Source organism: Buteo buteo, chromosome 7 (genome assembly GCF_964188355.1).
Source record: "Buteo buteo chromosome 7, bButBut1.hap1.1, whole genome shotgun sequence".
In the NCBI taxonomy this organism is placed as follows: Eukaryota; Metazoa; Chordata; class Aves; order Accipitriformes; family Accipitridae; genus Buteo; species Buteo buteo.
This window is the reverse complement of record NC_134177.1, coordinates 2,291,164-2,315,171: the sequence shown is the minus strand read 5'-3', so window position 1 is coordinate 2,315,171 and position 24,008 is coordinate 2,291,164. Positions and strand designations below refer to the sequence as shown.

General features: G+C 40.3%; 1 protein-coding gene across 1 annotated transcript in view; it reads left to right on the top strand.

Annotated features, from left to right (window-relative positions):
- Positions 1-206: 206 nt before the first annotated feature.
- The window catches only part of VEPH1 (ventricular zone expressed PH domain containing 1), a 97,051-nt gene continuing 73,249 nt past the window's right edge, over positions 207-24,008 (top strand). The window contains exons 1-7 of the mRNA XM_075033179.1: positions 207-453; positions 946-1,770; positions 2,556-2,653; positions 4,107-4,228; positions 11,996-12,066; positions 18,064-18,355; positions 20,410-20,625. Coding sequence (XP_074889280.1) covers positions 18,218-18,355; positions 20,410-20,625 — 354 coding nt within the window. The 5' untranslated portion in view covers positions 207-453; positions 946-1,770; positions 2,556-2,653; ... (1 more) ...; positions 11,996-12,066; positions 18,064-18,217. The remainder of the gene's footprint in view (positions 454-945; positions 1,771-2,555; positions 2,654-4,106; positions 4,229-11,995; positions 12,067-18,063; positions 18,356-20,409; positions 20,626-24,008) is intronic.

Here is a 24,008-nt window from a genome sequence, read left to right as displayed (position 1 = left end):
AAGGGGCGAGCCGCCGCGCGCGCGCTGCTGTCACCAGGCGCGGCCATCTTCCCTGCGCCCTTGAGGTGGAAGGGCGAGGCGGGGGCAGCGGAGGCGGCCCTGTGGGGGCGAAGGTGCACGAAACGCTGACGAGGTGCCAACAGCTGTGGTGTTTTTAAGGCCTGGGCGGTTATGTCAGTGGCGCTGCCCCTCTTTCGTGCAAAAAAACCCCGTGGCTTTCAGGCCTGTGTACGCAGAGCGGCCGCGGGGAGGAAGAGAGAAGCGGGGTTTTTGTGGAAAGGGGCCCCTTACCCACGCGTTTACCACAGGGTTGAAACCGACATGCCCTTCGCAAGCCCGGCCTTGGCTCTGGACGCCTGATAAAGACCATGGTGACCGTTCCGTTGCGGTGTCGGTGCCCGCTGGACCGGCCGAGCCTCGGCAGCTCTGGAACGCCGCCCTTTAATTTGATCGGTAATGGCAGTTAGCGATCGGTGATACAAAGAAGTCTGATGAACAATCCTGGGATCTTTGTAGGATGTGCACTCTTGGACACGAATAGTTTAAAATATTGTGATAGGAAAGAGAGTTGTATAATTTACTGAATTTTTATTACAATTTTACTTTTCATTCTCATATAGGCTCATCATTTCTGTAGTTACTGCAGCCTAGCTAATTAACACAGGGTTGGGAGAATGATTAAAGGAAGGCTCCGGGTATCTGCATTGTTCTAGTTTAATTGCTGCTCAAGCAATGATTCAGTGTTGGTTTTGGCAATCGAGCAGCATTTGTCTGGCACTGTGAAATTCCCTGTTTACGTCCACGAGACTCATCTGTTGTTGATGGGCAAAAAGCATGCAGATCTGTAAAATTTTTAGCAGTATACAGACTTGTGGAAGGAATAGGTTTTGTTACTCGCCTTATAACGTTTTGGCTGAGACACTGAGGTGGTGCCTGTTGTTACAGTGCCTGCTAGCTGGAGTCTCCTCACCTGCATAGACAGAATTGGGTCTCGTGGCTGGTGCAGAGCAGGAGAAGTGAGGAGCAGGCTGGAAGGAGCTGCTTGCGCTGCAGGAGGGGCCGTACTGGCAGCAGGACTGCAGAGGACCCGTCTCCTACACACCCCCCCCACTGCCTAAAGAAAAGGCCTCTTGGTGTAAGTGACCCGCGTGGTACCAAACCCAGAACTGGATGTGAACCTGAAGCACGCAAGGGCAGTAACTGGAGAGACCATGCAGGTGACTGGAGAGGATAAAATAATCTGCAAATGTTCCTCATAACAATTTATGAAGGCAAGCAAAATTTGAGCAAACAGGTAATGGAACCTGGAAAGTGTTTGTGCTCTGAGGGTGCTGATGGGCCTGGATGGCCCTGACTAGCCTCACCTGGAGCCTCCACCCACACCTGCCCAGGGGCCCCAGTTCAGCTCAAGCTGAGTCCTTCAGTCCTGGATAGACCTTGGACCGATGCTGTTAGCAGCTTGGCTCCTGGATGGACCCTTCATGCAAGCACATTATAGCTTGCATCCAGCCCTGTTTCCTGGATGGACTTTGGACTTACGCTGTAGCCTTGCCACTAGACCTGTCTCCAGCCTTGTCTCCTTTTGCTCCTGGCTGGACCGCCTGGGTGTATCTGGGGCTTGGTTCACCGCTTGACTCTCCTGGGACCGTTAGGGGCCAGTGTTGCCTGCACCCACCTCTGCGAGGCTAAGCCCTGCCCGTGAGGGCATTGCCTATGCTGAGACGTCTCTCTGCTCCTGGCTTGCCTTGCTTTAGGATACCGACTGAGGAGGTTTGAGTATTTTTATTATTTAAGTCAAAACTCCACATATCATTAGATACATGAACGTAAGTACGTTGATGATCAATTTGTTGACCTCAAATGATTTAATACATAACGTTAATCGTAAGGAAAAAGGAGTAAAGTAGCAATTTATATGTGGAAAAACACTGTAAAGATACTTCCAAAATCCTTCTAGACACTAGAAAACGTTTTCAGAAACAGAGGTTGAAATTCACAGGTTTTTCCAGGCCAGTTGCTGTCTCTGTTCCTGGAATGAACACATCTTCTATGTCATGAACTGCATTTTATGACATCCGCTTAAAAAAAAAGTGAATAAAGAGAGGATAATGTGGTGAAAGACAGCCAATTATTTCATAAATGTAAACTACATTAAAAAGTGGTGTACAACATTATATATTTATGGATACAATTTTGTTCTGCTGTCACATAACAAAATGAATAATACATTAGTCCAAGAACTTGTCATTAAGTGAATTTCTTTGTTGCCTTGCCATTAAAATAAAAAAGTCCGTGGTCTGTATATATGCATGCCATTAACCCTTTTCTGGGATCATAATGTAGGGTGGTTGAAGGTACTATTAGACTGCAAATTTAAAGTAGATTTTATAATTTTTAGGGTGAAATAATGCTAATGAAATTTGTCAGAGAGATTTGAAGACATTCAGGAAGGCTTTATAGGTTTTTTTACGTTAATGAGATGTGATAAATGGAACTGGTATTGGATATTATTTAGACAAGAAAGTGCTGTTCTTTTTTACCCTCTCTATTGTCAGAATATTATTACGGTAATCGGTAGGAAAGAGTTTCTTTGCAAGAATTAATGAGAATGTGGAATTGGAGAAGATTTGTTTAAGCATCAGAAAACTTCCAGGTAAGGCTGACAGTTCTGTTTGATCAGTTTTAACTCTAAAATACTAATCCTTTTTCTCTTGCAAGTCATTATGTATTACAATACCAGTATCACACTTGATGTCTGTCATCTTGTAATGAGGTTGAGTCCAGTTGTGACAGCTATGACTTTTCTCTGTAGTGCCTGTTTGTATTGTTCTAAAGCCTGATTCTCAAAAGTAGTGAATGAAAACATTTGAAAACAATGCGTGGAAAGCTGAACCAGTGTCTATGGAAGTTTATGGGTACAGAGGACTTTCAGTGGCTCGTGAGCCAGCAACGTGCCCTTGCTCCCTGATGGCACAAGTGCCCTGTGGAAATGGGCCGAGAAATTCTAGAAAAGAGAGTGCACAGGAGATTCAGCCAGAATGAAAAAAAGCAAGAAAACATGAGAAGAGTGAGAAGCTGAAAGAGACGTTTGCTCCAAAAGGAGATGTTTTGGAGAGCAAAGAATTGTAAAGTCAAACACCATAACAAAACAGTGATCTGTTGTCCTCTCTTTCTAATGGAGTTGGAAGAAGTCTTTGGCTACTGGGTAAATTCCTAATTATGAAGTGTTGAAAAGCTCTGCTTAGGGAAGCAAGATCAGAACAAACGTCAGGTGTGCCTAGACCTGACAGTTCTTGCCTCAACATAAGAAGATAGGTTAGATAATCTCTTGAGGATTTTCCAGTCCTACATTTCTATGGTTTGGTGCTCACTTATAAAGAGGCTTTCTTCTACAAATCTAGTAAATAAAACTTTGTCCTGGAAAGGCATTTACATACCCATATTAGTCCTGATATTAATTAATTGAAATAACTTGTCCCATGAGGTGCTGCCCTTTTTTTTTTTTTTTTTTTTTTTTTTTTTCTACTGACTGGTTTCCTTAAGCCTCCAAATAACTGCCACTACTTAGCTCTGATGCCATTATTGAAATTAGAGTTTCTGGTGGAAGTACTATTCCTCTTGTTTGTATTTGAAAGCATTGTGCTAATCTGTGAGGTATAGTGTTAATGATTATAAGCTTATTAAGCATCTGACAGATGTTTTAGTGTTTTTTAAATACTGGCTCTTACTGTGGCATCTATCCATAGCCAAGAGGAGAACCTGTGCAGAAGAAAGGCATGAACACATTGTATCGCATGTACTGCTTCTCTTTCTTGTAAGTTAGCATAAATGCCCATATTAATTTTAAATGTGGATCTATGGTATGGATTATCTGGTTTCATTAGTAGCTTCAGAGTGTAGGTGTTTAATATTAATAATCACTCTTAGCCTATAGACTTAATTAGGATGAGAAACAGCTGGGTGCTGTGCAGAACCAGTCTTGGCTCCAGAGGCTGTGTCTCTCTGCAGCAGGCATGCCCTGATTGCTGAGCTCTTAACTTGTGGCAGCTGAGAACAGCATGTCCTCATGGTTACTTATCAATACTGCTTTTCCCTCCTACTTCTAGGACCATTTTAAAGGCTTCTGGCTCTTAATCAGAAACCAGGAGTGTGAGTACCTATTGGAGCAGTCCTTTGTGGTCAGGCAGTTTTTCTTCTGCATGGGAGTAGCTGCCTTCACTCACTTAGGGTAAGTTTTCTTGACTTCTGCTCTCAGGGACAGAATACAAGGGTTACTTCAGCTGTCGTCAACAGTTTAATTAATTTGTCCTGGCTATCCTTAAAAAACCTTTTGCTTAAGCCAAATTTAAAGCAGATTTCAACCCATTCTGGTATTACAAATTTGGAAAAACATACAGAAATCTAAGAAGTGAAAAATAGAGCTGAACCATTAAAGTACTCCTCAACTTGCAGAGCTTGTAACTCCAGTGGCACAAATATGTTTGATACACTTGAAAACACTTGATATGCTGCTTGGTACAGTATATAAAAACTCAGTAGCAGAGTTACGCAATTCAATTAGCACAGTTCATAAACTATGCAGCTCAATTAAGAAAGCACTGTATGTGGGAAACAAAGTGAATGGAAATAGATGCCTGAAGTAATAAAATATGCAGTTCAATTGGAAAATGATGCGGGTGGTTAACGAAAATGTTATCTGATATGCAGAATGTGAGTGTGTGTGTGCACGTGTATATGTAAAAAAGAGATTGGGTGTGTTTGCAGTTTGCCCATCACAGCAAGCCGGGCTGCGGAGCATCTGAAGTACTGTCAGATGGACCCGCAGTGACATTTGCTTGTTGCCTATGAGTATTTTGGAACTGCCTCCAAACCAGCAGTGGCTATAAAGAAATGAGTATGCAAACTTTTTCTGTTTCTGATATACTTTATCAACGAGATGGCATCTAGATGCGCGGCAGATGTTGTCTTTTGTGATGCAGATGAGCCTTTTGGAGCAGTGCAGCTGATAATGAGCTCTGTGTATTGTTACAAGATAGGGCTGCCAGGCAATAACCACCTACGAACCTGACTAACGATCATCTACAGTGCTGAGGCAGGGTCTAGCTCCTCTGAGACAATGGGTCAAATCCTATAGTTTTTAGACTTCATTCGGGGAAAACCTCTTTTAATCTCAACAGGAGCTTTGACTTTGTCTGGTACACATGATTCGGCCTTTAGAAATAAACAGCTATTCTAAAAGTGTCAAGCAAGATTGCCATGCTTTGCCAATAACTGAAGTAGAATATAAGCAATACTTAGTATGGGAAAAAATTTAGAATAGTTAGAAAATAGCTTTAGTAATTAATATGGAATTTGATAGAAATGTTAAGTTGACATCAAACTTTTTTTATTTGGCAGGACAGTTTACAATCCTGTCTAATCCACTTAGTGTATGAAACTATGCAAGTACAATAAATTTTGGGCTGCTGCCAGTCAAATGCATGGCCCAGAAATGCTTATTGTTACCTGGGCCATATAGAAACCAAAGACTACTTCATAAATATCTGTGTCATTATCTACTTCTTTGTCTGGGACAGCAAATGGGTATAAGGTAACTTCAGGAAATACCTACTGGGAGAACAAAAGACTATAGATCCTTGTAATGACAGTAAGAGTCTCTCCGTTAACTTCAGTGGGCTTTTGAGAGGCTCTGTTATGTCTGGAGTGACATATTTCATCCTCACAGGAATGGGAACACCAGGATGTGTTATCTGAATGGAAAAAAAAATAAAATTGGATATCTCCTATTATGGCAGAGGAAACATTGCCTCCGGTTCTACAATTCTTGGATGAAATTCCTAATATGTATGTAAAAGATGTAGCTGGGAATTAGTGAACTGTATGTCATGTGATAAATGAAGAACTTGCTTACATGGGAAACATTTTCATGGTCCTCAAGGTATTTGTGTCCTTGGTGATTCTATCAGAATCAGAGGAATGTTGCCAGGTTTTAAAAATATGAGTGGGTTAGGGGAACATTCACCAGTGTCTTGCTTGGCAAGATTTTGAGAGGCATGAGTGCACGTATTTAAAGGACAGTAATAGGTGGTACCCCATCCTCTGCTGAATCTGTCCTCTGACAATGCCACCACCAGTGACTGACCACCAGGTCCTACAACACAGAACAGATTTTTGCTATGTGAACTTGTTGATTACAGCAATGCAGACTTTAACTTTGAAATCGGATAATTATTAGCCAAACATGTAAACTGTTTGGAGGTATGATCTGTGATTTCTATACTGTTCTCCTTGGTTTTCCATAGCTGACTCTTGGTATACAACAGACTTTTGGCATCAAGACAGACTGCAGGGATGTAAACCTGTATTTTGCATTAGCCTTTTATGTTAGTAGGTTGGGAGGGGGTTGGATTTTTATGAAAACCCTAAATTAAAGAGACTCCAGCCTGACTGTGAAATTAATAGAGCTATCAAAAAACCCACTGTCATTATACAACAATTGTTAATTATTTACAAGCAAACTTCTGCAAGAACGGTATTGTAGCTGTCAGCATTGTCGTTATTAAAATTAAAATGCTTTGTCTGAGTAGAAGATAACATGACTCATTTAGGCTAAATGCAATGAATATGGAATATTCTGTTTCTCTTCACCAATTAGTCAGAGAGAGAACAATAGCATGTCTCTTTCCTAACAAGATGTTTATTTAAAAAAGAAGTCTAACAAAATAAATATTTTCAGGGCTTTGTTTAGGAAGGACATCAATTCATTGTAGTTGTTATAATAAAAGTTAAAACCAAGGTTTTTTTCTAGGATGGGAAAAATTATTTTCATAAAGTAAATTATCCTTTTTCAGATAGTGAAATGTATGTGAAAATCTTTTTGCCTTATTATCATAATATCTTGTTTTGCTTTATTATCATAATATCTTGTTTACCATGTGTATTATGTGGTTTAGACTTATGAGTTGCTCGAGTGCTCTTTGCTGTCTCTGACTTCATTTGTCTTTCCAAGCATATCCTGATCCAGGGGTAATTTCTTGGTTCTCTTCGAAGTTGATGACAATTTTTATAAACAGCAAGGGGAAGGTCAGAGAAATTCTAAGACAACTGCACTGTGTGGCTTGAGTCAGTCTTCCTGCTATATTCTTTCACATGCCATTTTCCATTAGCTAAGATTTCATTGTCTTAGTGACATTAATGGTTTATAGCAATGAATCCATCAATGAAAAAGCAGAAGCAAAAGAATTAAGGTATGACTATGTCAGGGTTGTAAAGGGTGATGCTAGCATGACAAACCTCTTCGGGGAGTGTGCAGAACGGAAGGAATCGAAGTGCCTAGCTTGGAAAGGGCCACGTCGCTGTCTTTCTCCATGGTAATGCCATCAGTCTTCTTTTCAAAGCTTGTTTGGGTCTCTCTCACTGATCCTTACTTTGCTGCCTTATATTCCCCAGTCTGCTGTCTGTCTTGGTTTTCTTACTGACTGTACAGATGATTCTGGGAGCAGAGCGCATTCACCTCAGAGTAAGAGGAACCCCTTCCTACTGTCCACCTCATGACATTAAGAGAATGGGTTGTCTGAGAAGACAGTCAACACTGGTTTTATCCTTCCAGCATAGTTATCAGAAAAGCTTTTCCATGTAAATCTTCTGAGGACGGTCATTAGCTACAACTGTAGTTGTGTTTGAGTAAGTACAAAACCAGCTCGTGGTTCTACTTTTCCTTCCACATGAAAAATTAAAAGATTGTCATATGCTGGGGGGAAATGTTACTTTGGTTGCTATTAGAAGTCAAAAGTAGGCTCACAGTGAGTGAAGGAATCAACCTCTTAATCCCTACTGTACAATGACTTATGTAGTTACCAGTGCAGAAGTAAAATTCAAGACTCTCATGTATGCTTTCCTAGTTAGACCATGCTGCCTTTTGAAAAAAGTTTTTTTTAAATCTCTTATTTAGAAAATGATTTTTAGAGTGAGAATATTTATGTTCTGCTATCAGCTTGCAAGTTTTTTTACAGTCTTGTAGAGGTAGGAGACAAGCAAGCTGTATTCTTCATATACATAGTAAGTTAAAAGGAAGATGTAGAGAGCACACAATTGCATTTTATTTAAAAACCAGTAACAACAACAATGATGACTTAGCATCATTAAAAGCATGTGTTCACCCACCATTAATTTTGTATTTGGTTGTAGATGCCATGGTGGAATGAACAGGAGCGAAAAAGCTATTTGGAGGATTTGCTATCAAATTGAGGACTCATATGACTGAATGTGTATTCTATGGAGCAGATTTTTTTTCTAAACTGTATGATTTATAAATCCTTTCTGTATTGCAAAAAGACAAAAACCCCAGCAAGAATGGTACAAACGTGCCCCCTTGTTATCTTTGGGCAAACAGTCTTTATTTTCTTCCAGCAGCTGGCTAAGAGCATTCGACCTTACACTTCGCTGTTCTAAGTGTTGGTTCGTTTGATATTACTTTGGCTGTTATTAGAAAAATGTCAGTGCTGGGACACTCCCAGTGTGGGTTTGCTCCTGTGGTCTCCCAGGAGAGGAGGACATAGCCAGTATCGGTTCCATCATGTTCCTTCGGGTCTGTGTAGGGTAGGCTTTAGTTATGGTTGATTTGTTGGGAATCTGGAATTTATTTATTAAAGGAAGGTTAAAGGGAAAAGTGTACAGACGTGCTTAATGTGGAAGGAAAGCATATTCAGCTTGTGTGCAGAATGCCGCCAGAATGATTTAGAAATAATTTCTCTGCTACGGCTGCCAAGCTTTGGAGGTTTTCAGGTAGGTCCTGGGCACTGGTTCCACCTGGGCAGTTATGCTTTCTAAGGGCTGGCTGAAGTTCTATGATTTGGTGAGATTCAACGAGTGTCAACTGAAAGGATGAATTTTCTCCAGTGTCCTCCTCTTTCCTGATTTTTCTTTTGGCTAATGTTCCTCCAAAGACACTGAAAGGGTCCAGCCTTCTCACCAACTTCTGAGAAGAGGCCCCATAAGTAATATTAAACTTCTGCAATTTCCTCGTTACTCTTAAGCAAGTTACTAATTAACTGAATGTAACCACTGGCTGTTGATAAATCCTTTTAACTAATTCAAATTCCATATCAAGCTCAGAGCATTTTCACTCAAGCTGCTGCTGGAGTTAAGCTTTGTGAAGAATTAGTTCTGATCTGTTTTTGAGTGCTGAAGTTGGGGAAAATGGAGAGAAGATATTTGTTTGCTTGATTCCACATGACAACTCCAGGGTAACTGAATAGACTGTACGGTTGGTTTGACAAGGCTGTGCACTGAGCCAGCAGCCTCGCATACCAGAGACAGGGGGATGGAAGGGAGACTGACAACTGTAATGGATTTTATCAGAATTTCTCTAAAGAGCGACAATTTGCCTTCAATTATTAATGTTTTTCAGAGGTTTCTCTTCTGAGAGGTATGAATAACTAACTTAAATATGCATTCATGTAACATTTTCAATAATGAATAAATTACTGCATGGAAAGAAGTTGAGTAGCAGATTCAAATATTAAATAATGGAAGAGGTTTTTGAGAGTGTAGGAAAGGTAGTCTTTAATAGTGTGACTGTTACTGTTTTTTTCTGTGAATGCAGGAACTGTGCTTATTATATGTATAACTGTGTTACAATAATGTTTGTGAAAAACATTGTAAGTTAGCTTGAAGTGCCACAGAAAGAAAAAGCAGTGCCTGTGTATCGTGGTGTGTGACAGCATGTAAGTTAATCCTGCAGTGCTCTTGACTCATCCTGGGGCTCAAGTGTGTTTCGCTTTCCTCCCCATGCTCAGGAGGCACTTTGTGCCCAGTGCTGTAGAATTATTGCCTTACATTAGGGGAACTTTGAAGGCTAGGGAAACTGTTGGCCCTGTTAAAACATGTGCTGAAGAAACTGGAGTGGATTGCCAGGTGCCTGGGAGGAACTTTAGGACGTTCAATGATTGTTCGGTGACTGCTGCTTCAGGAGACTTAAAGGGACAGTGACCTTGCATTTATTTATTGCTCTGGTTCAATTTTCACTTCCAGAGTGGCATTCTTAGGGACCCTATCCTGTAGTCCCTCATGCTCTGTTCCATTTAGTCTTTCACTCTCTTTAGACAGAAATACATATTTATACATTTTGTAAACTTTTATAACAAGTTCCTTTTCTTGTAACATTGAAAATTTGTCACAGATATGAAAGCTCATTAAGCAACACTTGAAAATGACCAGCTTTTGACAGCATCACCATGACAATGAGTGTACTGGTATTTGTTATATGAAGCAATTTATTCGGTATTAGCAGAGTGTTGTTTATTTTAGCATAATATTTTAATATCATGAAGATATTTAGAAATGGAATTCTTACAAATCTGTCTTACTGATGTTAAAAAATGTTAAGTCTTACAAAGTGTTATATATAGCATTGGTGTGTTCTGATACAGCAGTCAAATATAAAACTTTGTGATTTCTTATATACCGAAAATTGTAGAAAACTGTCTTGACAGCACACAGGTTATCAAGTAGGTGTATATATATATATATATATATATAAAAAAAATTTGGTCAAGTTATAAACTGTTTGCAAAAGTAGCAATTGGCAAGTTTATAAGTACATTCTTACCACTCTGCATCAGCTGGGTTCTGCATGGATTGTGCAGCCAAAATTGCCTCGGAGATCTGTGAAATCTGGTTCACTTTGAGCAGGATCTGACCTATAAAACCTACTGATCAAGCCAGTTTATCGCAGGGGAGAATATTTACAAGCTGGTTTACACTTCTAGGAAGAACATTGAACTTACTTCAAACTAAGGATAGTAGTATAGCCCTGCAATTCTGGTAGAAGAGATAGATCTTGAGAGAGGCTGTATAATTCTTCTGATTATTTTGCAGTTGCCTCCAGTAAGAATACTGCTTCCTTGTGTATAAGAGCTGGATGTTGAGAGCAAGTCAGTTCACAGTTCCCAGGACTGCAGCAAGGTGTTTCATTAGCAGAAAACATTTATAACCCTAGCCTAATTAGTAGACTTCATAATTTATTGTTTCATCATCTGGTCTAGCTCAGCATCCATGGGATTTCTAGACGACATGAAGTGTGGAAACCTGTCATGACAGAAAAAAAGAGAGAGGCTTGTAGGAAACAATGGTTGTCTTGTGGGAAGAGTTTAAATATATGCAGCTGATCCCATGGGAACTGCTGTAGTCTATTCACCCTGTGTGAAAATGATGCTCTTTCAATATAATCTTTAATCCTTTTCTTTCACTGAAAAATGTGAGAACTTTATTTAAAAGTTTTGAAAGAGTGCTCTATTTTAGTCAGTAAATGCTTTTCAAACATAAAAATAAATCAAATTATTAGTCTAACATGGAAGAGGAAAGTTCTCTGAAATATCTTGCAATATTCTGTCCATAAATTGCATATGTGAATGTTATTGGGAAAGTTTCAGGCTGAAAATAAGCAGGAGATGTATCCAGGCTTTCTTTTTTTTCCTGGATGGGTGCATGTGGCGAAGGAAGTATCCAGCAGTCTTGGAGATATTACAAACTTCTGTAACTGTTTGAGACATACTTTTTCTAATTCCACAAAACAGATTTTTCCTGTGAGATGGGAGAGAAGGATTTCAAGAGAAGGGAATCCTATCATAGGCACAGAATAAAAGTTTGCTTTAAAGATGATTCTAACCTTCCTCCTATTCATGAAAATGTAAAGTAAAACTAAATATGCAGTTGCTGAAAACATTTTTCCCCACCCCCAGAGAGAATGGAAATCTAAACGTCATCTTGTTCAATCCATGTGTGTGTGAATAACATCACAAACTCCCACAAGGTTTAGTAGAGCTGCTGTCCTGTTTGGTTTTTATGGGACCAGGTCCTAAATATTAAGCCTTGTTTGTTGAAATACACAGTTGTATTCCTGGAGGTATCATGTGGCATATATTTTATAGTCTGCACACAGAGTGCTGAAAAGGCAAGGAGTTACTAATACTGGTTTGCTTTTGCTTTCCTATAGTGTCTTTCATCTAAGGCATCCAAAGCACTTCATACAATCCAGTGTATTAAGCATGGCAACATGTCTGCGAGGTAAGAAAATGGATTATTTTTTTTTTTTTCCCCCTTTCCTTTTTATAGATAGAGTAGTCAAACCACTGGACTATGATTTGCCCAAGATCGCCATGGTAAAGCAAAACCTCTGGCTTCTCAGTCCTTTGACACAAGTGTCTCCATTTAAGGGGAATTCTCAGATCACCTTCCTCTCCTGTGTAATTTACTTGACACTTTAAGTTACTTTTTTGAACCGGGTGCTTGCTTTATACCTTTTAGATTTCTTTCTTTAATATTTCAGAAAATGAATGTTACCTTTTGTTTATCAAAGAGCTTTGGTGCCTGTGGTTTCTTGGTCCTTCAGGACAGAATAAGAAACACCAGCTGGAAGTGCTCCTGTCAGGAGCTGTGCTGCAGCATTTGAGGAGAACCTTGCATGGTGCCCGTGGCAAACTGAGTGTTACAGAGGAGAATGGGGTTTGGGAAGTGCTGAATGAATCTTGGATTCACTTGGGAGTTCTGGCTGTCTGCTGGGTTTGGAGTATCATCTGTCCTCGGTGCTGCTCCAGCAAGGGGATGGTTTGTACTCGCAGCCTGTTGTCTCTTGATGTATTCAACTGCAACTGGACAGTGGCTTTGAGAGCCTGCAGGGACTATTCCTGATGGTGGTGGGTTATGGATTTTGCTGCAGGGCTGAGTTAGCTCAGGACTTAGTACTGTGCATGCTTAACCTTCTGAAATGCAGTATTAATGTAAGTCCAAGTGCAAGATTGGTTCAACAGTATAGTAAGGTTTTAATTGCCTCTTGCTTTGCAGTGAGCAAACTGGAAGATACTAAAAGGTTCACTTAACATGAACTCTAGGTGGCCTGCATTTCCTAAAATTCCTTAAATATAGTGAGGTTTTTCTCCATTTATGTTGCTTAGCATGGAACTAGATTAACAATATTATTGCACAGTTCTTTGCAGGTTGCACTTTTGTTTTCAGTGGGATAGCACCATCTGGTAAAATCAAGCAACGATACTTACATGTCAAGTCTTTTGAAAGTTAAGGAAATTATTTTAATTTCTTGTAGAATATGCTTCACTGTAAATTTAAAAATTTTTATCCTCTCTCCTTCCTCTTTGATTTAAAAGATATATTTTTTTTTTTTTTGTCCTTCTAATGTCATTCTGCAGAATCCAAGTTCCTGATAAAACTCTAAGACTCAGTCTTTTAGCTCAGAGTTCAATTGGCTTTTGGATGCCCTTAGGTCCAACTGCCCTTTTACATGGAATTTTTATTGTTAATCTTCTATTATTGGGGGAATTATTTTGCAAACACACCAATTCAATTGCTTCAAGCTCTGAAACCTGTCAGGCTAGCTTTTATTCTGATTGCTTCTGATAAGGAGCTTTGGTAAGAATGCTGTGCCTCCAGCAAGTTAAGAGACTCACCTTGGAGGGGAACAGCTTCAAGGTCCCAGGGAACGTATGGCTCTTTCAGCTTGTCATGAAAAGGGAAACTAGGTGTTGAAAATCAGAATCAAAACTTTCAATTAGATGTGGGACTGCACCATGAACCAGTGGAAATGGCCTGTGTAATCAGCTGAGTCTTTTTTTTCCTGCATAACGAGTTGAGATTTGCTACAAGTTTGACAAGAGTCACTGCTTTGTTTCCCATGTTTTGACCATAAGAAGGTGTGGTTCCCTGCTGCGACCCCTCACAGACACTCTGCCGATGGGGAACCACACAGGACTTACAAACTTTGGCAAGACCATTTGCCTCTTCTCTGTTGCTTGTGTACATGGGACGTAAATATAAGTCTGATCTGTCTCGGACACTGGTCTGACAGATACAGTAATCTCTGTCCTATCTGAATGAGAAGATGCTGATAGGTGATGTGAAGTCAAGCTTATGAGACATCTTGGGAACCATACTCTGAAGGAATTTTATCGTCCAACCTGACCCTTTTTAAAAAATAAATTAAAAACCCACAACATTTTAGAAGACACATATATTATGCTTTTCCTCAGTGCCAGCTACCTATTAGTAGGACAGAGTATAATCTTGTAGTGAGCAAGGAGATGCTTAAAGGACATTTTTCTCCTTTTAGGACCTATGCAAGAAAAGTATTTTCAGCACTGTTACATAATGTAAGTATTAAGAAGATTTGCTATAATTCCATTTCAAAGAGCTTATAGTAAGTAAACATTTTTCTGTATTGTCCTTAGTGTTGTCTATAAAACTTACATAAAAAGTGTCTGTTCACCAGGTAGACAACAGGGCCTTTCTGACAAACTCTTCTTCTGCAGAAGCACATTGAGTAGAATATCATTTGCAAAAGGCCAAGAAGGGGTTGCTGTGTTTCAGTGCAGCTGATCAAAGAGAGGGTTCAAATGGATCCTCGTTCCTAGAGCATTTTTCTAAATTATGTGTGCAGATTTTGTTAGGCTACTTATGAGAGTAACGTTAAAAGCTAAAGCGAACTTCAGACCCTCCTTTGTATTCATGTAAAGTTTTCCAGAATGATAGCATTTATTCCATTGGACAGAGAATCTCTTCTGTAGCAAGTTTGTTCACTTGTTCTTTTTCTTTCAAACAATGTGAGCTTACTGAGGTTTTTTTTTACCTTCGTCCCAGGGAAGGATAGCTTTCCACTAACACAGAGAGTTCTGTTTTCTCTATTAAAACCAACTGCCCTCAAGTGGAGTAGGCTTTGTATTTTGTCCTGGAAACAGAATGTTTCATTCAGAGATAAGGCCTCTCTGCATTTAGGTTCCTTTAGTCACCTGACGGAGCCATTGGTAACTTTTAGGCTGCTTTAGTCTGCATTCCTGAAATGCCTTACTCCTGGCACTGCAATTAACAGCTTCAGGTTCACTGCTTGCCACCCGATTCCCCAGCTTTCCACTTGCTGTGCCCTGGGATGCTGCCTGGGGTAGCAGGAGAGCAAAGCAAATGGTCAGGCTTTGTTTCCAAGAACACAAGCTTTGCACCTGTAACCATCATTGAAGGTGTCGTTGTGGAACGTGAACAGGTAAAAAAATCAGTTTGTGTTTGTGGCTTTTTGAACTTTTATTTTTGAATTTGAGAATTGCTGAGTATGAGAACATGGGCCCAATCTCCTCTGTACTTATACCATCCCCTTCAGCTCGGTGACTGGTGATTTATGCCATAGCAATTGTCAGGAGGACAATAGCCTGTTGTGCTTCAGGCTTTGCAATCTTATTTGCAGGCTCTTTTCTGCTTCTGTCTTGTTGCAAATAATCAAACCAAAAGTCCTGTGTAATGATATTGATAGATTTGGGAAAATTAAAAAAACCCTTACAATCAGGCTTGTGGCAGATCAAGTGCAAGGTGCTGTTTATGCTATTAAAATAGATGTTGTTTCACTGAGTTATTTCCAGAACGCTCTCAGTGTTCTTCCCCTTATTTGACATTTTGCATTTTTTTTTTTCCTGAAAAATAGCTTAAAATAGAGTAACAGGGATTAAGGATACTCTGTATTTCAAGTAATAATTATAGATCCAGTTTGCAACAATGTAGTACTTTGTTCATCAGCTCAAGAGAAGAACCTAGAGGAGTTGGCCCCCTGGAAGATGTGCTTGGTATATACTGTATTAGATGAATAAGTGAAGACAGAAGGAAAGTTTTCATTTGTGACTTAATGTTTGTGTTTTAATGCATGTTATCGTGTCAAGCTACACTGGGTTAGATACAGATCTGCACAGAGGTTCCTGCAGGCCTCCACGTGCTCCAGCGGGCAGGCAGCAGCAGGCAGGAGCTCTCTGCCTGCCCTGCTTGGCATGTGCCATCGGGGTGACCGTGGTGGTACCTATAGCAGGTTCATCTAATGCAAGCCTGTGTGGAAAATGTGGTGAAGTTTGAGTCCTTACTTTGTCACACTTACTCAGCCTATTCATCACTCTGTCCAGACTACAAATAGCCTGGTTTTCATAAGATTCCCTTTTCTTCTATATTTTACTTCAGCTAATATATCTGTTTTTCATAAGATTCCCTTTTCTCCTGTATTTTACTTCAGCTAACATATGTCAAATCTCAGAGATTTCTCTTTCCTCTATATAAAGCTGCGGGGAAATTTTACTCATTGGAAACGCAGGCTAGGTCATTTAAGCGATATGCGCAAACCAAGGCAGACTGGTCCAGTTCTAGCAACTGCTTTTCCAGTGTGTGACATTTGAAGCTAACTCAAGCTCTTCAATTAATGAGTATCATATATAGTGTATGCCTACCTTAATGTCACAATTTTGTCAGCTAGATGGTCGTGTATCTGTTGTATTCCTGCAAAGACACCCACTAGTGGCTAAGCTGAAACTTTTAGATTGTTGCATACCTAAAGGTAAAGGACATGCATATATACACATATATTATATGTAAGGCCTTTACATTTAGGTATGTTTACTTCAATTCAGAAAGACATTTTTGATTCACAAAACAGCCTACTTTGCAGTTTCTCTGAGTGGTGCTGTGTTTATCTCCACACACTTTGTTATGGAGAGAATATTGATCATGTGGAAGATGTTGGTGTTAAAGGAGTGAGAATGATCACTTGTGTACTAAAAGATGGCCAACACAGATGCAGTTAAAGCTAAAGGGAGCTTGAGGTGACCGTCAAGCAGAGTTTGTTCGGGGTGAAGTCGTTGAGCTGTGCAGCAGCTTCCCGGGGCACAGAGGCATTCCCATTTGTAACCTCTCCTTTCATGTGCTTCTGAGCTTACTCAGGGCCATTATGCTATGTGTCTTTGTGTCCCTTTTGACTGGCAGAATCTCAGCGTGCTGCCGGCCAGTGTGGCTCCTATGAGTGCCGGTGAATGTCCTCTGTGTGGTTCACCCCTTTCTCAGTAGGGTCTTGAACAGCAGGCTCTTCCACTGCCCTACTTCCCTTGCAGCTCTGCCTGAAGAGCTAGCAGCCCGTGGAGGGCCCCACACTTAGAGGTGCTCTTTGGAGCTGAAAAATCATAGCTTGCTGGGTTTCTTTGTCATCGTGAATAGTGTTGGTTGGAAAGGTTGGAGGAAGTGCAGTACAATTGGGACCTGAGGGAGGACGGACTATCCTTCCCCTGTTCCTACTGGCAGGGCCATAATGGAGACCCTTGGAAGACTCAAGAACAAACATTTTCTGCTGGCATGGATTTGTACCTGCCTTGGCAAAGCCCAAGGAGGGTGTCTAAGCCCCATGGGATGTTCTGGGCTTGAAGAGCCCTGTGCCGTTAGTCCCCTTCTCGTGTGCACTGAGATTGGCCATGAAGACCCTCACTTTAAAGGTGTATGAGCAGAGGGGACCTATCAGCAACAGGCAAGTCCTGGAGGGCTTGGAATAACAAATAGCACTTCTGAAATGTGGAAAAAATGAAATTCTATAATTAAGGCAAATATCTCCTCTGTGGATGCTTTAAACACCAGAGTCTAGGGGCACAAGTGCAGGACTGTCCTCTTTCACAAGTGTATGCATGGTGCTGAGCCCGGCCCCGCTTGGCTCGGCTTCTGTTAAATTCCCCAGCCAAGAAATGCATAGTTTCAGCTCAGCCAAGTGTTTGTTTTACAGGAGTTGGAAAGACTGCAGTGATCATTTTGGCAGTAAAACTGACTGTTTTTCTAAACAAAAATCATTATCTTCTCAATCTTGCTAATAGTGTATTTCTGGAGTCAAGACACAACAACCCAGAAAACAAACCAAGTTGCTTTACCCGCCTCCTCTAGCTCCACTCTGCTACTGACCACAGAAAGGCAGTTTGTAATCCTTATCAGTTAGTCCAGTCACCATCCTGCTCAGGTAATATGCATTGAAATGAAAAAAACTTGGTTTTGTTTATTAAGAATTTTGTACTGTTTAGCTAATTTTAAGCTCTTTAGTGTTTGAGGGGAAAAGGTCCTTCAACATGCAGTTCATGGTATGTGCTTAAGGATGTCCCTGGATCAGGGGATCCTGTATGCTTCTCGCATACACCATTTAAAAATCTTTGCTAAACTGGAATATGACAGTCAATGCATTTGCTAATTCCTCCCCCCGCCCCCCTTTTTTTTCCCTTTTAGATGGGGGCCAAGGAAGTCTTGAAATATGCCCCAGAGTTATTCTTCATATTAAATTGATCACTAGTCCACAGGATTGTTTCCATTCTGTCCTCATCTGAGTCATTCACGCACATGGTGCATGCAGAGGTCTGGCTGAGTGGCAGCGAATGTAGCCATGCATCATCTGTTTGGACTGGTTTTGGCACAAAAGGACCTTTCACGTGCAGGGGATCTTTTCTCCTTAGAGGATGCTGAAATTGAAGGAAGCCTCTCGGAAGCTCTTGAACAAATAAGAATAATTAGTTCATCTGCGGTAAGTGAAACACTGTCCTTAATAATTTTGCATGAGATTAAATGTGTTGTATAAATAAAATATTAATGACAGGGTCATAAATGATTTAAGTTTTTTAGAAACTCAGGAATGCCAAGCAAAGTGTAAGATTTAAAAATGTGGTAACCAAATCCAGTTCCTACTACCTGGATTTCCTTTAAAGATATTTCAAGTTCTTCTCTATCATAATTTTTATTAAATATTGTTTAAGGCATATTAAAGATTAACAGGCAGTTACAGGTACACTGTATATATAGTGTGTATTCTGTTTGCAGTGTAAAGTGTTCTGAATGATGATAGGCTTACAGATTTTGGTAAATTCTTCGAAAGTGCTGTCCAAAAAAAAAAAGCTCTTTATCCTTCCTGCTTCCAGTTTACCAAAGGGAAGGGAAAAATCTTTTTTGAGGCTTAGCATATTCAATTAGCAACATGTACATGTTCTCACAACTGCGCTTTTCTGGCACTTCATACAGCATGTGATTTTTAGAAATCACTTTTGGCAAGGTGCAAACCTCTGACTCTCGGAGCATTGATCATGACATTGCCAGTTGCAACAAGAACTGACTCATCCATCAGGACAGCCACTGTACACTGGCTCTTCTCTTTGGTCATTTCTTTGACAGCAACTATATCTGCACAGTCTTTCAGAACATTAATCAAGTTATTTTGGCCATTGCTTCTGCTGTTTGTGATGTACTTTGACTCGCCTAACTGCAGATTATCAGGAATTTTACACAAATTCCCCCTACCATGCTTTTTGAGAGAAAATGCCTGAATTGGCTAAAAAATGTTTTCATAAACACGCCGGTCTGCATTAAGCAGCTAAAGCATCATGCAGAGCCATCCTCTACCTCCAAGCGATTCCCACCAGAGGGCTCTGGAGATCGGGCAGCTGCTCCAGCACTGCCTGAGCAAGCTGGGTTTGACACAGGTTTTTCTGCAAATGTGAGGACCTTCACAGCAGTAGGGACAGGACCGCTCTGCTCTCCATGTCCACGCACAGCCAAAGACCATGACTTTCGCTAGGGGTTTGCTCTTGTGCCTTCTCAGCCAGCGGCTGTTATATTGTTCACCTCTTTATCAATAGGTAAACTTATACAAAAGAAAAATCTAAGTGTTTTCCTTTTTTAATAAGCGCGTGGATTTTTCTGTCATGCCAAGCAAAGCTTGTAGAGGGCTAGCTGTGAATAAAGGCAGAGAATTGCTTTGAGACAGACCCAAACGTTGTGGTTTCTGCCTGTGATACACTGTCGTACCACGCTGCAGCGCAGAGCCCCTGGAGCTAACTCTGGAGCTGCACTTCTGCAAGCTAGTGCTGAACTTAGCTCCAGCCCTTTAAAAATGACCTTACTTTATCCAGCAAAACCAATGACTTTTGATTAATACTTCAGTCTGTCTTTCATCTTCATTACTTTTTAGGGTGGAACAGCATAGGTTAGACTGAGGGACGGCGATTGTGTATTCTGAGTCTTTTAGTTACAGCGAAGCACTGCCATTTCATATCCATGTGGCATCTGTGTCAGTAATTACAGGGGATTACAGGATTTTCTGATAAAGCCTATTTAATTAACTTCTATTCATGTTACATTGATGCTAATTGAAACTAACTGTTTTTACATGAGGGACTCAACACGATGGGAAGTATTTGGGACACTGCATTTGGCTGTGTATATTGTGGGTGTATCAATTCCATTTTCAGTTTTAGGACAGTTATGGGAGAAGAGGCCTGTGTAAGTGATTCTATGGTGTGTGGCTACAATCCCTGGTCAAGAAAGCCATGCTTCAAGACAGACTACTAAAAATCATTTGATAATATAATCCATACCTTTACAATAATGAGAATTAAGACCTAAACCAGTGAATTGTCTATGGGATGACTAATTTCTGTGCTTAATTGCACTAAATGTTTGTTGTAAATGTGGAAGTGAGAAAACAGACACTGGACAGTTACAAAAACTTCATGCCTTCAGGCTAATTTTGTGGGGTCCTTGAAAAGGATGGGCATTCATTGGCAAATGTCTTTTCATTTGAACCAGGACTACCAGACCAATGACAATGACCAGGCTGTGGTGGAAATCTGCATCACTCGCATCACCACTGCCATCAGGGAGACGGCGACCATAGAAAAGCACGGGAAAGCCCTTGTGGCTCTCTGGGAGTCATGTCTAGAACACAACCTGAAGCCCTCTGGAAAAGATGAGGACACACCACATGCAAAAATTGCATCTGATATCATGAGCTGTATCTTGCAGGTAAGAATGAGCTGAAAACAGGGGAGTGTAGTGCATTCGTTGGCTATTCAGTTTTATCTTTTAGAAGGCAGTTGTACTTTATGGTTTTTGAGGGTGCATGGGAGTGGTTGCATTTGTTTAAAACCAAGAATATGACCCCAAATGTTAAAGTATATTATTACATGTGTATGGCATCCATTGCAGTGAATCAAAAGTTTTGGCAGCCTCCTTATCTTTAGAAGTGTCACGATTGTTTAGTACTAGATTTCATTAATTCTCCATTAATTCTAAGTATTGGCATTTCATGTAAGTATTAAAGTGGGAGATGTAGGACTATCACTTTCTGTGGTTACAGAAAGATTAATTTGAAAGCACTTAGCATCAGGGAAGAGGTTATTCTTTTGAATCATTCTGGAAGGCAGCAAAATGCCAAAGAGACTTTAATGATGTGAAATTTAGGTCACTAGACGTGCTGTCAGTAAGGAGGATCTCCCTTACCATTTTGATTGTAAAAGCCAAGTCCATATATAACATAGAAAACTGACTTCTGAACTAAAATCCAATTTCTACTACTCTATTTAGAGGACTAGAAAGAAGTTATGCTCTGGCCAGGAGTGTTGAAATAATTTCTTAGAATACTTTACTAAGTGTTGGAGGCAGCAACAAGAAAATCGAAAAGGTATTTAGGTCTCAAAAACATTTGCTAGAAGAACAGCTAAAATAGGGTCCTATCTGAACTCAGTAGTCTATGAACTATCACTCCCTGTGAATGCAAGACTAAAAAGAAGACATCTTAGTATATAGCAGCCTTCTGGAGAGAGGAATGGGCTATTCCAAGGCTTTCTAAGAAAGTAAGCTGGGAGTGAAAAGCCATTTAAAGGTGGGGGGGAGAGGGAGTCTGGTATTAAATCAGCTGTGGGTACAATTCATGGGGACCAGCTCAGTCTCAGATGAAGAAACAGTTGCTATGAAGTGCCTTTCTATACAGACTGCTCTGGGGTGATGTTTGCAGTATGTCTGCTGTTTCATAGTTGCTTTCTTTACCTCTGCCTCTGAAATCAGATGTGGGGGGTTTTTTTGTTCTTTTATTATAAAAATTCAAATGATAGTGGCACAAGTAAGTCACTGTCCCATGAAAGTTACTGCTTATCCCCTTGTAGAATATATCGTTCCATAAACTTACTGAGATTCCTCATCTAGTTTGGCTGAAAGTGTTTAAAGTCCAAAAGAATCAAAATGTTCTGGAAAAAATAACATCAATGCTGAACTTGCTTCAATGAAATTTTAGTTTACAATCCTTTAGTATGGTCAGTTCTGTTTACTCCCAGTCTGTCACTCTAAAGATGCACAAAAAAGTGTATTATAGCAAAATACTAAAAGAAGAAAAAACCCTTCTTTTCTGAAGCCCATGTTCATATTAATTTTGGTTTAGGAAGCATAGAGGTTTATTCTAGCCAGACTTTTGGTCAAGACTGCAGATGAAGCTTAGCAAGATTTCTTCTGCACTGTGCTGGCACCCCTGAGCCATGAACCATAAGCTGCACTGCAGCACAGGGCACAGTAATACATCCTATGAAGGTCAGTGGTAAATCAGGGGGTTACGTCCCCTCTGCCTTTCTCTGTGGATGACTGGCTTTGGTAGGGACCACCCTTTCCGATTAGGCAACGCATTCCTGGAGGTGTCGGTTAACTCTGTTTTGGTCTCGCGTACCCGGAGGTGAGACAGTAACTGGATTTGGATACTGACAGCAGCACAACTTAAACTTTCCAGACAAGAGACTGTACATCGTAAAATCATATTTGGTCTTTGAGGTACTTTAGCAATCATATTTCATAAGAATACTGAAGTATGCAATGGCTTGTCTAAGCTTTCAGTTTGTGCTGTTGGCAACTGTGTGCCTAAATCAAGCTAGCTCGCATCCAAATGTTTTGGGATTGCACTGTGTTGCAGATTACTTCAAGGAGTTCACTGGAATAAAATGAGAAAGTTATAAAAGTACATTTATTGCTCCCTGAAACAGAGCTATTATCAGCAAGTTCCTTTGCATAAAAGAAGAAAGAAGGCATAAAATGAGTTTTTATACAATACGTGAGGGATAGTTGAAGTAGTAATGAATATCTGACAGCTGGGTTGAATCTCACAGCATGTTTCTGTTGATATTAGCAGCAGGGAGGTCCCCTAGGTTTGCAAACATCACTATATCATATTATTGAAATCTGTTTTTCATTGTCACCTTCACATTTTCATAAGCGTGCATTCATGCCCTGATATTTATAACAGAACAAATGAAACCTTTCTCCTCCCATCTGAATTCAAACCTTTTCTTAACTAGGTATTTTGTCTTTATTGTAGAGGGAAAAAAAATTGTTCTTTGGAATTTTCTTAGATCTTTTAAATCCTAGTCAGAGGGCCAAACCTTATCTTCCCATTCTTTCTGTGTGGAGTCCCAGAGTATAACTTGGAGGCAGAATATGGCTCCTACTCAGTAGTACCTCTCAGCCAAATATAATGAGGCATTATGTTGATTTAAACATGCTGCTGCATAAGGCTCTATTCATTTTAAGGGCTATTCTCATTAAAGACGCAGGTTTTGGTCATATGGCAGTTGCTACGATGAGCTATCTTGACACCTAGGAGTTGCTGCAGCCCCTTCTTCCTTAGGGGCTGGCAGAAAGGAACTGTCCCAGCGCGGCTACAACAGTCCACTGCTTGGCAAGTCTCTTGCAAGGAAAAATCCTCATAGCCACTTAAACTTGGCTCTTTTGCATTGGTTGAGTAGTGTAATGTAACCTTAATTAGGGTCAGTCCTGCTCTCCGTGAGGCTGATGGCAAAGGCAGTTACTGCTGATGAAGGCAGAGCTGGCCTGGGAGGCAATGTAGCAGGGTATATGGAAGAACAGATTTTTTTTTTTTCTCAGGTCTAAATTTATTTTTTCAGCACTGCTCCAGAATGAGCATGTGTTAATTCTGGACTGCCTTTCTTTGCACTGTTTTGTTGCTTTCTGAAACATCTGGGTTCCAGTGGTTGCCTGTGATTTCAGATGCTAATTAAATATAATCATATTGCAGGATTATTTTCAAAAACAATGAAGTACTCCAGTTTCAAGGAGATGTTCAAAACTGAGTGAAGAGGAGAGAAAAGCACTGATTAAGGAAGGTTCAAGAGAGATTGTAGGTCCTCAGTTACACATAAACATATCCTACTAGTTTCAAGGGCAGTTATGTATGGGGAATTTAATGGGCAATAGATGTGTATAGTCTGTGCACACAATTTTACATATTCAAATAATTGCAGAAAACCTTTTCTGACCTTAATGTCAAAACCAAAGTGTACATGCAGATACCCCTGAGATTGCTGAAGCTTGGTGCCGTTTTGAGGACAGAAGTTAGCAGTCCTGAAAAA